Source organism: Limulus polyphemus, unplaced genomic scaffold, assembly GCF_000517525.1.
Source record: "Limulus polyphemus unplaced genomic scaffold, Limulus_polyphemus-2.1.2 Scaffold259, whole genome shotgun sequence".
NCBI lineage: Eukaryota > Metazoa > Arthropoda > Merostomata > Xiphosura > Limulidae > Limulus > Limulus polyphemus.
In genome coordinates, this window is record NW_013665869.1 from 626,185 (window position 1) to 639,281 (window position 13,097).

General features: G+C 32.4%; 1 protein-coding gene across 1 annotated transcript in view; it reads left to right on the plus strand.

Moving 5' to 3' along the window:
* The first annotated feature begins 1,024 nt into the window (after positions 1-1,024).
* The window catches only part of LOC106478889 (endonuclease/exonuclease/phosphatase family domain-containing protein 1-like), a 36,249-nt gene continuing 24,176 nt past the window's right edge, over positions 1,025-13,097 (plus strand). The window contains exons 1-2 of the mRNA XM_013939468.2: positions 1,025-1,145; positions 8,538-9,563. Coding sequence (XP_013794922.2) covers positions 8,602-9,563 — 962 coding nt within the window. The 5' untranslated portion in view covers positions 1,025-1,145; positions 8,538-8,601. The remainder of the gene's footprint in view (positions 1,146-8,537; positions 9,564-13,097) is intronic.

Here is a 13,097-nt window from a genome sequence, read left to right on the forward strand (position 1 = left end):
CTTCTCTTCTTGTTTCTTTTATTTTTCCTCCAACAACTGCTGTAATTTCTCTTCTTGTTTCTTTTCTTTGTCCTCTAACAACTGCTGTCATCTCCCTTCTTGTTTCTTTTCTTTGTTCTCCAACAACTGCTGTAATTTGTTTTATTGTTTATCTTTTCGTTCTTCTTGTTTCTTTTGTTTTTTGTATTGCTGACATCAAATCTGCTGAGCTGTAGTTTGATTTGTCACCTCTCGTTTCCATCTTTTTTTTTTCTATCCCGCTTCTGACACCAATTTGTTACGTCTCTGTTCGTTTGTTAATTTTCCGTAAAAATTCTTTCCGAATGAACTTTAGCGATACAAGTCCTGTCTTAAATAAAACTAGTTTATTCTTTCTCAATAGAACTTTGCAATACACTTAATTTCCACAGTCAGTTTAACTTAAACAAACGCTATAATTCACAACGAACGATTCACGCACTACCGCGCTTGACTCAATTGTCCGTCTCTATCTCTGTCTGCAATTCAATTCCATTGTTGCCGTCACTTCTTGGCGGTCTTATATATTATTAAAGCGTACATCTCATCTCTTCGTGAATCTTCTAGAAACTCATCACGTGTTACCAGGGTCACGTGACTTCCGTTGTCGTAACAATATATAGCCATGCATAGATATATTCAATACTGATTATGAGTGAGTAAAATATAATTATATGTCCTACTATCACACTAGGACTCCATTTATAAAAACAAAAACATTCTGCTGTAGAAAACAAAAAACAGCTAAAAATCCACCTTTTTGCACTTATTAAGTATTTTATCCAAAGACAAACAATTTAAATTAATATCAGCTTCCAATCATATTTATATCAAATTTCCGTTGTACCTCCTTATATTTATTGTTACCTGAAGCTGCTTAAAGATAAGACTAATGTTAAGCTTACAACTGTTTACAGTGTTTTATCATTTTCATTCTTTCTCAAACTGAGCCTCCTGAAGTTGAGATGACGCTAGTTAATTAATACAACATGCGGTAGAACTGAAAGTAGGAAGTATAATTTTATGAATTTACAGCCTGCATTTAGTACAGTGAGCGGCAGATTAATCATTTATACGTTAGAATATTATAAATTTCTTACCATGCATTAAAAAGTAAAATGAGAAAGGTAAAATTATATTACTTTTATTATTAGTTATTACAAATTACAATATATTTACATGGCATACTTAGTCTGTATTTAGGTTAATAGTAATAGAAGTATTTAGCCTATGGCTGTGACGTGTTTACATTTTAGCCTTTAAATTAGGCAAGAGTTTTTTACCCAGTAAGAAACTGTTGCTTAGGTTAGCAAACAATTCATGGCCAGTGTCTGTATCTTTCATTTACACCATTCATTCACATAGACTTTAAGTTTAACTTTAACTAAGTCTGATCACTTTAACTTAAGTACGAATCAGACGAGGATCAAAACTCGGAAACTGGGAATTCCGCGCTTCTTGATTTAGTGGGGACTACTAATAGTACCGTAATTTAGTATAAGTTTAATAATACAAACCTAACGTGTAAACCTTTTTTTTTTTAATTGCAGTTTGTATATTTCGCCTTCAGAGGAAGTGAAACCAAAAACTTCAAAATAAGCAATGATGGCTCTTTCAAAGTTTCAGTTTCACAATGATTCACGATCATATTATGTTATGCTTTTTAATTTTATACCTTGTTTCAAGTAGTGTTTTTTCTTTGTGCTTAGATTTTCACGGATTAACAACGTAGATTAATAACGCAAATACAATTTGTAAGAAAGGTTGGGCATAAATTTTATCCTTTGTTTAACCTAGGTTAACGTTAGTTGGGTAACTTAAGGCAGTGGTTATAACTTATGTTATAATTTAAATCAATTATAAATGCAGCACTTCACCTTGTGAGCATTAACTTTATGAAGTGTACGTAATACACGTTTTTAATATATAAAAAAAACGTTTCAAGCAGGAATTTTGTCATCTGTAGTCTTACATCCTCGTATTTTTAGACTGACTGTAAACATTTGCATTGCTTAAAAAGTCATGCATTTTGTAACTTAAATCACTCTATAAGCAAAATTCTGAACTCTTTCTATTAAATCAATGTCCTTTAATTCTGAGAGAAAGACTAAAAATTGTACACAATATTTTGGGTGAGGCCTAACTATAGACTTATATAGAGATAGTTACCTCTTTTGACTTCTAATCAGTATGTCTACTAGTACACCCTAAAATTGTATTTACTTTATCAATACAGCAATAGAGTACTGCTTCAATGGCTTTTGTGACTGATTTATTTATTTAAGATCATTTTTCTAAGTCATGCTGTTGAGTGGGTTGTTCCAATCTGTATTGAAGGTCATATGTCAGATATTCATCCAACCTATCAGTTGATCCAAGTCATTCTGTAAAGCTTTAATATTGTCATTGTAGCTAGAAATATCCAAGAACTTATCATCATTAACAAACTTTACTAGTTATGTCCATATCAACATAATTAATCTAAATACAAAAAACAAAACAACGGTGCATTGCTAATAACAAGTTTAACTGAACTCTCTTAAGAACAATCTTTTGCTTTATTCCATCTAACCTCTGTACAATCTAATTAACTAATTTTTTTCCAGCTTATACTAATGTGATTTTTTCCATCTTAATCTTTTCTGTGGCACCTTATCAAAAGCTTTTTGAAAATCTAAATACACCAATTCCTCACCCTTTTTATTGGCCAAATAATAAGTAACATTCTTGAAAAAATATTAAAAACTAGTAATATAAGATTTCTCTTTGAACCCATATTGGCTTTTTTTTTATAATACCATATTTAACTGAATAATCTTAGCAATTTTTATCAGACTATTTAAGATTTTTCCAACTATAGAAATAAGACTAACTGGCCTGCCCACAATTTCCATGGAATTTCTTATCACTTTTCTTTAAAAAATAGGTTTAAAGGTAGCAAATCATCCAACCTTAGGCCAGACAGCTTACAACTAATGTTGAGGAAAAAGTTGGCAATATTTTAACCCCAACATCAAATTATAGAATGGTAAAAGAAGTACTTATTTTAGTTGTCTCAATTTATTTCTACACAAATTCAAGTCACCAGTCTATCGTAGCTGTAAACTTGTTGGTAAGCATCAATCACTTTTGTGTCAGAAAAGACTTAACTGTTGTTTGAATCATAAAACTATGAAATAATTTCCAAGTTGAAATAAATTATCAAACATTTTAACACAGTCACTCCACATCATTTGATGAATCTCACTATAAACTGTTTATATCCTTAAAAATCACCGAATCATTAAATTTGTACCAGCCCTTGATCACCATGAATTTGTGAGGCTTGTGTGCTCCTGTTGTTGCAAACCTTTTTTCAAATGATTTCAAATTCTGATTGGCTCCATTAGCTATGCAGCAAGCCTCAAAATTGTTGTTAAATCTAGTAAGAAGGATCATATCTGGGCTTTTTTTGGTACATTTTCTCTAAACTTGCAATAAAACAACCAAGAGTCTAATTTTTTGAAGGTTTTGCTACAGAAATAAACTTTTTTCAAGTATTTTGCACCCAAAACAAATTTTTAAAAAAATAAAATTGGTGAGAAATATTTTATATTTTCAAAATTTTTGACGAGGCATGGCTTCCTTTTCGTCCTCTGATGAGCTCCCACTGTATTGATCTACCAAAATTAAAAGAGTGGCTCACATATCTAGTCATTGACCTCAAAATTCTGGGGAAATCTTGTCTAACATTTGTGCTTTATATATTTTTAGTACCTCAGTCTTTTTACTTACCAAGAAGGGATTAATATCTACATGATTCAAGGCAATTCTAATATTTTTCATAGAATGCTTAGGGTAAGGAATATTGCTAATATATTCTCTTTTACAAACAACAACAAAAAAAAAACAATTAAAAGCTTAACTATCTCATAGTGTCCAACAAGAAAAACCTTCCCAACAGCATCCTTTAAGGATCCAGTCCCCATTTAAAAGTTTGGTTAACTTATTTAACTAAGTACCTTCATGCCAAAGTCAGCCATGTTCTGCACACTCAACAGACATGCTAATGAGAATAAACCATCATTATCTTTGTGGGCACTCCTACCTCTGTGGAAAAAACAAACAATGAAGTACTTGGGGTTAACCTATGACTGGCAACCCAACTTCACCAAGCCACATTAAAACTGTGATAATCAAAGCTGTCAAAGGTATTGAGGTACTGAAAGTTGCAGCAGGGAATGGAGATGATGAATGCCACCTGCTTATGCTTACCAAAGTCTTGTCCACTCTGTCTTAAAATAACCTATTAGGACAACATGGAACCTATTGGTCCATCTTGGCTGTTCCATCCTCTAAACTAAATTAAAATAATTAAAAAATAATAATCTTAAATCCAGCCCTTATCATTCATATACATATCAAACTTTTTCTTAAACTCACTTAAATTTACTGCCTCTACAATATTCGAAGACAACCCGTTCCAAAGGGCAACCATCCTGCTAGAAAATAGATCTTGGATTATGCACTACCAATGACTAGTATAATTGCTAAGCAGCTAGATAAGATTGAAAGGATACTAAACACCTGTTTGAGAATGGTCACAGGATGTACTTCAATAACCTCTGTCAAGGCCCTATTATACCTCAAAGCCTCAGTAGCATTGTAGTACACCAATAGAACTTACAAGCAGAACTCTTAAGTATCACTTTGCTGTGCAAAGACCATGCATCCCATCAATCAAACCACTGATCTTTTCAATTGTTATATTCCAGCTCCACAACAAAGACACCAACCAATCAGAGAATGGCTTGAAACACTCATGAATAGACATGTGCTATACAGCCACCATTGAGATAATTAGACATCCCCAGATCTCAGAGATTGCAGGAGCAATTGCTACTCCACTGACAGGGTCACCAACATATATTTGCAATTAATTCACAGGTACTACTATGTAAAATACAAAGTGACTTGTTTGCAGATGGATGGTAGAAAGCAAAGGAACTGCATAGTAAGATCATCACTGGTGTTTGTGCAAGCTTAGAAGAGAAGCCCCATTGTTGAATTTAAAACAACTGTACTGGCAGGATATTGACCTCCTCAGCATTAGTTAGATAAAATGGCAATTATGGAAGATCTTCATTAACATTCAGAGGGAATAGTACTACAGGAAAACAATGTACTGTAGTGTAGATAGGAAAATCAAACAATGGGAAATCAGAAGACAGCATACAGCCAGAAAGCTACTGGTAAAATCAGTAAAGGAACTCTGTTTTACCTCCTGTGAGGCAGCTGGCTTCCACCTGAGGGGTCAGCACAAATTCTAGGATTCAACCTCTTATATTGAACTCAATCTTTATGCCTGATTTCACTTTAGATGACTGAGGTAAATATAACTTGCAAGAAACACTGGAAAGGACTTTTACATTAGGCTGGCCACAGATATCTTAGAAGTAACATTTAGAAGACAAGCTGGTTGGTTCTCCAGTTTTTCTGAACAATGAGCAGGCTTTTTCAAGAAATTATAAGTAATAATATATGATGTTAAAATAAATGGAAAATAATCCTTTCCTTAATATGACGAGTTGTGGCACAGGTAAAATTTATGAAATAGTACACTTCACCAACTTCATCCAGCTCACACCAAAGCCATTGTTGTCAAATTATAGGTTAATATAAATAGCATTTCCACCACTACTGTATCTGTTCCATCCTAGTAATAATAAATACTAAAAATAAAATACTACAAAATCATTCCTAACAATTCACAAAACATTTAACACTCACTGACAGTACTAAAAATGTTCCAATAAAAGATTACACAGCTCTTCCAAACAGATGACAGAATATTCACTACATTCCTAAAGAATTCCACATCAATGTTGAATATACATATCTCTTTCTAGTGTTTACAGTAATATTATTATAGGTGTGGTAATTTAAAACTTAAGTTATTACATGGAGAAACTGCATGGGCAGGTAAGTTAACTATGATCATGTTCCAAATGTATGTCCACTTTAATTGTGTATTGCCATCAAACATAAAACTCTAAATATGAAAGTTAGCAGTCTAAGAAAACTACATGTGAACTTACGTAACTGGGTAGTCATAATGATAAAATAGCTTGGTCATAACTACAACAATTTAATGAAATGGTAGCTTAATTCTCATGTAAATATTAATATTAAATTAATAAATAAGCTCAATAGACAAACAAAAATGTATAAAGGGGAAAATTTGAATAATTTTGAGCAAATGTTGAAGGAATTTTGAGTATACAGCAGTGAGTAACAACCATTAATTATAAGGAATATATTCATTTTTTGATCAGATTGAATGTGAATATGACTTATCACTGTTAAATAAGATAATGCTGGAGTTAGTGTTTAAAACACAAAAATTTGAAAATTCAATTTGCTAGTTCAGTTTCAGTGGTCAGAAAAGCATTTTTTGTCCCTGAAACAAATTAGAATTATCCATCTTTATTCACAACAATAAGAGATAGTTACGTGTAGTGTAGATGTATATTTTTTCTCTGACTATTGTACATATTTGACTGAGTCTTGAATGGGTTTGAATCTTGACAACAGGAGATATGAAGTACTGTTGTTTTCACCGTGATAAGACAGGACATACAAAAAGGTATTTTGTACTAGGAGTCGTGTTGTAGGAAGTTTATTCACATCAGAATTATTTGCTTTATCTTTGGTGTACTGGTTACTATATGTATTTTTGCCCCCAAAAAGTTTTTTTTTTCAACAAATTGATTTTCACTAAACAATGCAAGAAAAAGGTTTTGGAAGAAGCCTTTTCATGAGAAAACCACATATATGAAAATGAATTTATGTGTGTGAATATCATGTGTTATTACAGAGAAACAGGAAGGAAACATTTATCCATTAACTTTACAAATATTTGCATTATATTAGCAGAGTTATAAATGTTATCAAACTATAAAAATACTACACAACAATACTTTGTTTATAAGGTTAATTTTAATATTCTTTGCTTTCTACAAAATCCTTGTAAGAATCATCAGATCTACTATGCTGCTCAATGCATTTTTGATTTTTGTAGATAACATGTTTCTACTTTTTCTTAGGTGTATTTACAATTGTAATGTGTCATGTGACTGAATATGGCCTTTCACATGCACACTGAAGAAAAATTGACTTTTGAAAATGTTAAGACCTATATATTTATAAACTGATGATTGTAGAGAGGTTATAGCCAGATATTCATTGAAGAAGTAATGAACGTGTAATATACAGTGTAAAGCTTCAATTGACTTGGAGGTGTCAGTAGTACAATAGTTACTGCAAGTTTTTGAGACATGTAGGAAATGGTTTGTTCTAAATTCATTCTTATTACTTAAAGACAACCATTCTGAATTATAGCAAATGCTGCTGCTTTTAGAGATGTTATAGTAATTATATGCCAGTTGGAATGGACAAAAACATGTTTTTTATCAGAAAATGTTTCTAAAGTTAGGAAGTCCTATTCACTGCAAAAGAAAAGGAATTCATTATGTAGCAATGATTTGAAGATTATTAAGCTTAAAGCATGCTTGAATAACAGTTGAAGCTAACAGTTAACAAGATTATTTTGACTTCTCAAGGTAAAACAGCTACATGAAACTGCTCCATTAATTTTGCATTCCAAGGTTTTTCTTTCAACTTAAAGAAATGGCAAGATATAAATCACAGTAATTCAGATGCTTTCTAACAATTTTGATTATGACCTTGGTTTTTGTCTATTAATCCAGCTTGTATCTCGATGTGTGTGTGTCTTGATTGACTGTTTTTGTGGCATTTCACTCAAGTTCTTGATAGCTTTATATAGAGATGTGTTTTCAAAGAGCTGTGGGTTATTAACTTGAAGCTTGTCAACATTTTGGATATGTCCGATGCTTCTATTAGAAGATATGGTGGAAGACAAGCTATGTTTAACATAACTATTTGTTAAAATTCCTTTGCGTTTTACTGTATTTCAGTCATTTAAAAATTGCTAGGAATGAATATAAAAACATCTATAATTAAATTCAAATTGTATGTAGACCAGTTTATCACATGCCTTAAGAGTTGTTTTTTTTATAAAATTTAGTATAAAACATCATAATTCATTGTTTATGTATCTTATAGATCATATTTTAGAAGGTATTTTTTCTAGATTAAAATATAACCTGATTATTTCAGTTACAGAAGAATGATTTATGAATGCAGGAATCATATTATTAGAAGTAAACTTGTACTTCTTCTGTGTGTGAAACACTGCATCACTTGTTTTTATCTTTTATTACCTCTTTTCTTGAATTATTTTGCATGATAGATGCTTAATTCTAACAAAATCTTGAATACTGTATTCTAATAATTTTTTTTATATTTGAATAACAAAGTAATCAACTGATTACAAGTACTTATTTTGGCTGTAATTTATTAAGAGAATTGTATGTTGTTGATTCAATATGTGTATTTATTTGTGATTAACTTGCAGAGATTTCATTTCAAGTCTACTAACACAGTTTTTTTTTTTTAAGGGAAACTTTGAGCAGTAATGGGAATATTCTCTTTGAACTTCTATGTATTGAAAATGAAGTAAAAATGGGACAGTGTAAGAGTGCTGTTAAGAATGAAGTTGATCCTGATAAGGAAGGGAAGTGTAAACGATTGTACAGAAATAAAGGTGGGGTATTAAGTGCAACCTTTCATGTTTATGATAATGACATATATTGGGACTTGATTAACATAAACACTGCCACTGAGGAGGAATTAATGACACTTCAAGGCTTCAATCGCAACATTGCTCATAACATTATAGAATATCGTCAAGCTATTGGTGGTTTCAGGAAGGTAGAAGACTTGGCTCTTGTATCTGGAGTTGGAGCAAGTAAATTGGAGCATGTTCGCTCTGAAATCTGTGTAAGTTCTCGTCGGGGAGGTCTTAAAGGAGGAAGTCAGGCATCATCAGGAAATATTTCATTGGAATCTGTTGCTGTATCAGAAAATAACCATCATAATTTTCGGAGTTCACCAGTAAAGATGATTAATGTTAATACAGCTAATATGTTTGAGTTGATGTCTGCAAGAGGTGTGAGTCAAGAGGTAGCAGCCAATATTATCCTCCATCGGGAGAGAAAAGGACCATTCCATTCAGTGGATGACCTATTAAAAGTTAAAGGGGTTAATTTCCAAAAACTTTCCTGTATTAGATTTTTTCTCACTGTTAACCCCCCATTAAATGGAGATAATATGCCCTTACTTATGGAAACACCACGAAACTATAGAAAAAAAACAAAGAGAATTAGTAACCACAGGAGGACATTGTCAGCACCATGTAAATATGATATAGATAGAATTAGACATTTAGATGAAAGAAGTAAAAATTTGTACTGTTTCCTGTCTGATCATTGCAATCGACCAATCATAGAAGAAAAATTTAATTATTCAAGGAATGGAAAGTTAGCTCTACGTATTGCTGTGTGGAACATAGAAGGTTTGACTTTAGAAAAAGTTTGCAACCCTGGTGTACAAGAAGTAATTTGTAGAACAATATTAGAAAATAGGTAAGCTCTAATAACCATAACTTTTTTTTTCTGTATTTTATGATCATGGTGAACTGTTATCAGTTTAAGTTAAAGGGGGTTTGTTAACTGTAGATATAGATACAAAATTGTTATACAGTCATTCATGTGACATGCTATGCTATAAACAATAATTACACACACTGCAGATTAAGAAGGTTATCGTATGAGTTTCTATTCATTTGATATTGACAAATTATTAAGTCGCCAAGAAATTAATGTCCCTGTTTTTTAGATGAAAAAACCCGAACAATTTATATATCAAAACAAAACATTTATTAAATGAAATACTCGCCATTCTTATTGATGATGTTTTTCCATCTTACAATCAGGTCGTTAATGCCCTGATTAAAGAAAGCACTTGCCTTTGAAGCAAAAAACATGTTGATGTCCTCTTTAACACTTTCCACATTTGCCTATGTTTTCCCATTAAGATGGTGTTGCAGCAAACTAAAAAAGGTGGTAATCTGATGGTGCCATATACGGAGAATATGTCCTACCAGGCTTTGAGGTCGAAAGTGGTTTTGTCTAGGACTGAGCCATTGTTTTTTAGCCTTTAATAATCGCATAGAGAATCCATTTTTCATCACCGGTGACAATTCTGTCCAAAAATGGTTCGCGCGCATTATGTGCCAGAACAGATGAAACAACGTTCACACTTTGGAAATGGTGATCATCGGAGAGTTCATGAGGCATGCAACACCTTCTTTATGGAGTTTTCCCCTTAATCCTTAGATGTTTACATATTTTTTTTATGAGAGACATGTAATTTCAGGGCCATTTCACGAATGTGTTGCCTTGTGTTAGACTCAACAAGTGTCTTCAGAGCATCAATATCAATTCCAACATGTCGGCCCATGCCATCACAGTTTTTAAGGCTAAAGTCACCAGAAAGAAACCATCGTTGACACTTATGAATGTTTAAAACATATCCATAAACTACTTTGATATTTTCTGTGGCTACAGAGACGTTGTTTCCCTTCTCGTATTCAAACTGCATTGCATGCCGAAAGTGTGTCTCATTGTGTGCCATCACTATAAGGGATTAAAGTATACTATACTTTACACTTTATATATGCTACACTAACGTGACGTTTAGGTGGTTAGTTTAACTATTATACGTGATGTACGTTTTTTGTGGGATGGTTAATGGTGTTCCAAAATGTGACATTAATTTTTTGATGACCTAATACAAGCATCACTGTTGGAAAATGTAAAAAAAGATCACTTGACATTCATAGTCTGGCAAGTTACCTCTTCTTATTAAGTAGAATATATACATTCTATCAAATTCATCTTCTTTTTTGCAATCCTCACATATAAAATTAGGATTTGAAAATTACATGTAAAAGCAGATATCATTGCTCAGACCTTTCATATCCAAGGTTTGATATCTTTGTATTCATTTAATTCCATCATTCTGGAGTCATGTTGAATCTGTCATTTTAACAGTTGCAAATTGCTGTAGTATATGAAAACATACTCTTACTGTGTTTATGAGACTTGAGTACTGTTAAGCATTTTAAGACTTCAAGTTTACCTGTAATTGAATAGTGCAATAAGTTGTAACTGTTGTCACATGAGTATACGTTACATCTGATTGAATGTAAGGCCATGTTAAAAGCTATTGCAAAGGGCATGGCAACACTACAATTCCAAGACTGTAACTCACCTTTGCACATAGTTTAGCTATCATCGTTGCACATCTGCCTGAGAGACTTGCAAGCCACTATCCTTAAAGCAACTCCCATCTAGTTTCATATGATTTAATGTGATTGAGCTGGTGCATGATGATATCATGTTACAAAAGCTCTCCACCAATAGTAGGGTGATCCAACCACTATGTGCAGTAACTCCCCTCTATGCATTTGCACTTATAGTAACCACATTTTTCTCCTTGGTATTATATTGATCAGACATGTTTAAATTTCTTTTAAGAGTTATATTTGTTGAGATTTGCATTATTAACAAAACTTTGATTTTCATTTTCTTTGGTATTTGTTTCAAATGTTTTAATTTCTAATCATGAATTTTTGTATAATGGTGACATATACTTAGTCCTGTGTGAGTGATGTTGTTTACACACAGGCCTTAGTACTATTATGGTTTCTAGAGACTTGTTAACTGTCAAGGTCATTCCAGCCATTGTTCAACATGTTATGGATTTCATGTACTTACATTGGCTGAATTCCTTTCTCCTCAATCAGAAATTATCTACCGGACTATGACTTTAACCTGATTTGCTTTGGATAGTACCTTATCATTTGAGAAATGACTTTAACTTTCCAATCTCTTTCTGGATTTATCCTGGGGTCTAAGTCCTTTTCTATGCCCACTCAGTGTTTGATACTTTTGGAAGTTTTCTTTATCTCTTGTGTCAACCTAACTCAACCTTCTCCTCTTCACTGAATATCTTTTGAACCCTTTTTTTGTTTCCATTTGTATGGATGGTTTGATATCTGGTGACACTGTGGGCACTCCTATGGTTTGCTAGACTTGGTGTGTGCTTACAGATTCTGTATTCACTGCAGAGTTGTATGCAATAGCACTTGCCTTGGATCACATATAAACTAAGCAATTTATTAATTGAATTATATATAATGATTTGCTTAGCTCTTTGATGGCTCTAGAATCACTTAATGAGAGTTCTTACCTAGTTCTCTTGAATATACAAAAATTACTGGCCCACTTCTCTTTAACATCTGTATCTATTCAGTTTTTCTGAATTTCTGGCCATGTCAATATCTGTGAGACTGGGTTTACTGATGCTGCAGCAAAATCTGTCTTGGAATTTTCTCTGCCATATCTATCCCTTATGCCAGTTTGCAGTTGATTTAAAGTGACTAACGTACTAACAAACTTTTCCAATTAACCCTTTCGAGACAGGACAGGGATGAAAGGCCATGTTTTCTCGGTTGTTAACTCGCATTCAAAATTTTATTGAACTACTATTTCATGAACTTATGTCCATAAGTTTGATATCAAACTGTAGAATATAATTCAAATTTTAGTGCTATACATTGCTCAATTTCTTAATTTAAAAGTAAATATTAAAAAAAACATCGATAAACATTGATTTTTGTGTTGAATGCAGCACTGGTACAAATTAGATGTTTGTGAAGTCAAAATACTAAGTCTATAGTTTCGTACAAATTAGAAACTCAAATTACCGATATTGAAAAGCTAGAATATAAAATAAGAACATATTATCTTTTGTATTTGCTAAGATATTGCTCATGTAATAAATCAAACAGAATAGCACCCCACCCACCTCTTTCCATTTTTGGAAATGCTCCCTTATATACATTTACTTCTATATATGAGATGAAAAACCAATCAAAAGCTCAGAATGTCTTCCTAGTGGATTTCTTGGCCATTTTAAATTCTTAGAATGCCATTTCTTCTTTCTTTTGAACCAAGATTTCAATGAGGTAGGTTGTGTCTTTAGTCTGCTCGAAATTTCATATTTTTTTAGACTAAAATAAAGCTGAGTTACTAAGCTTGATAAATTATAGT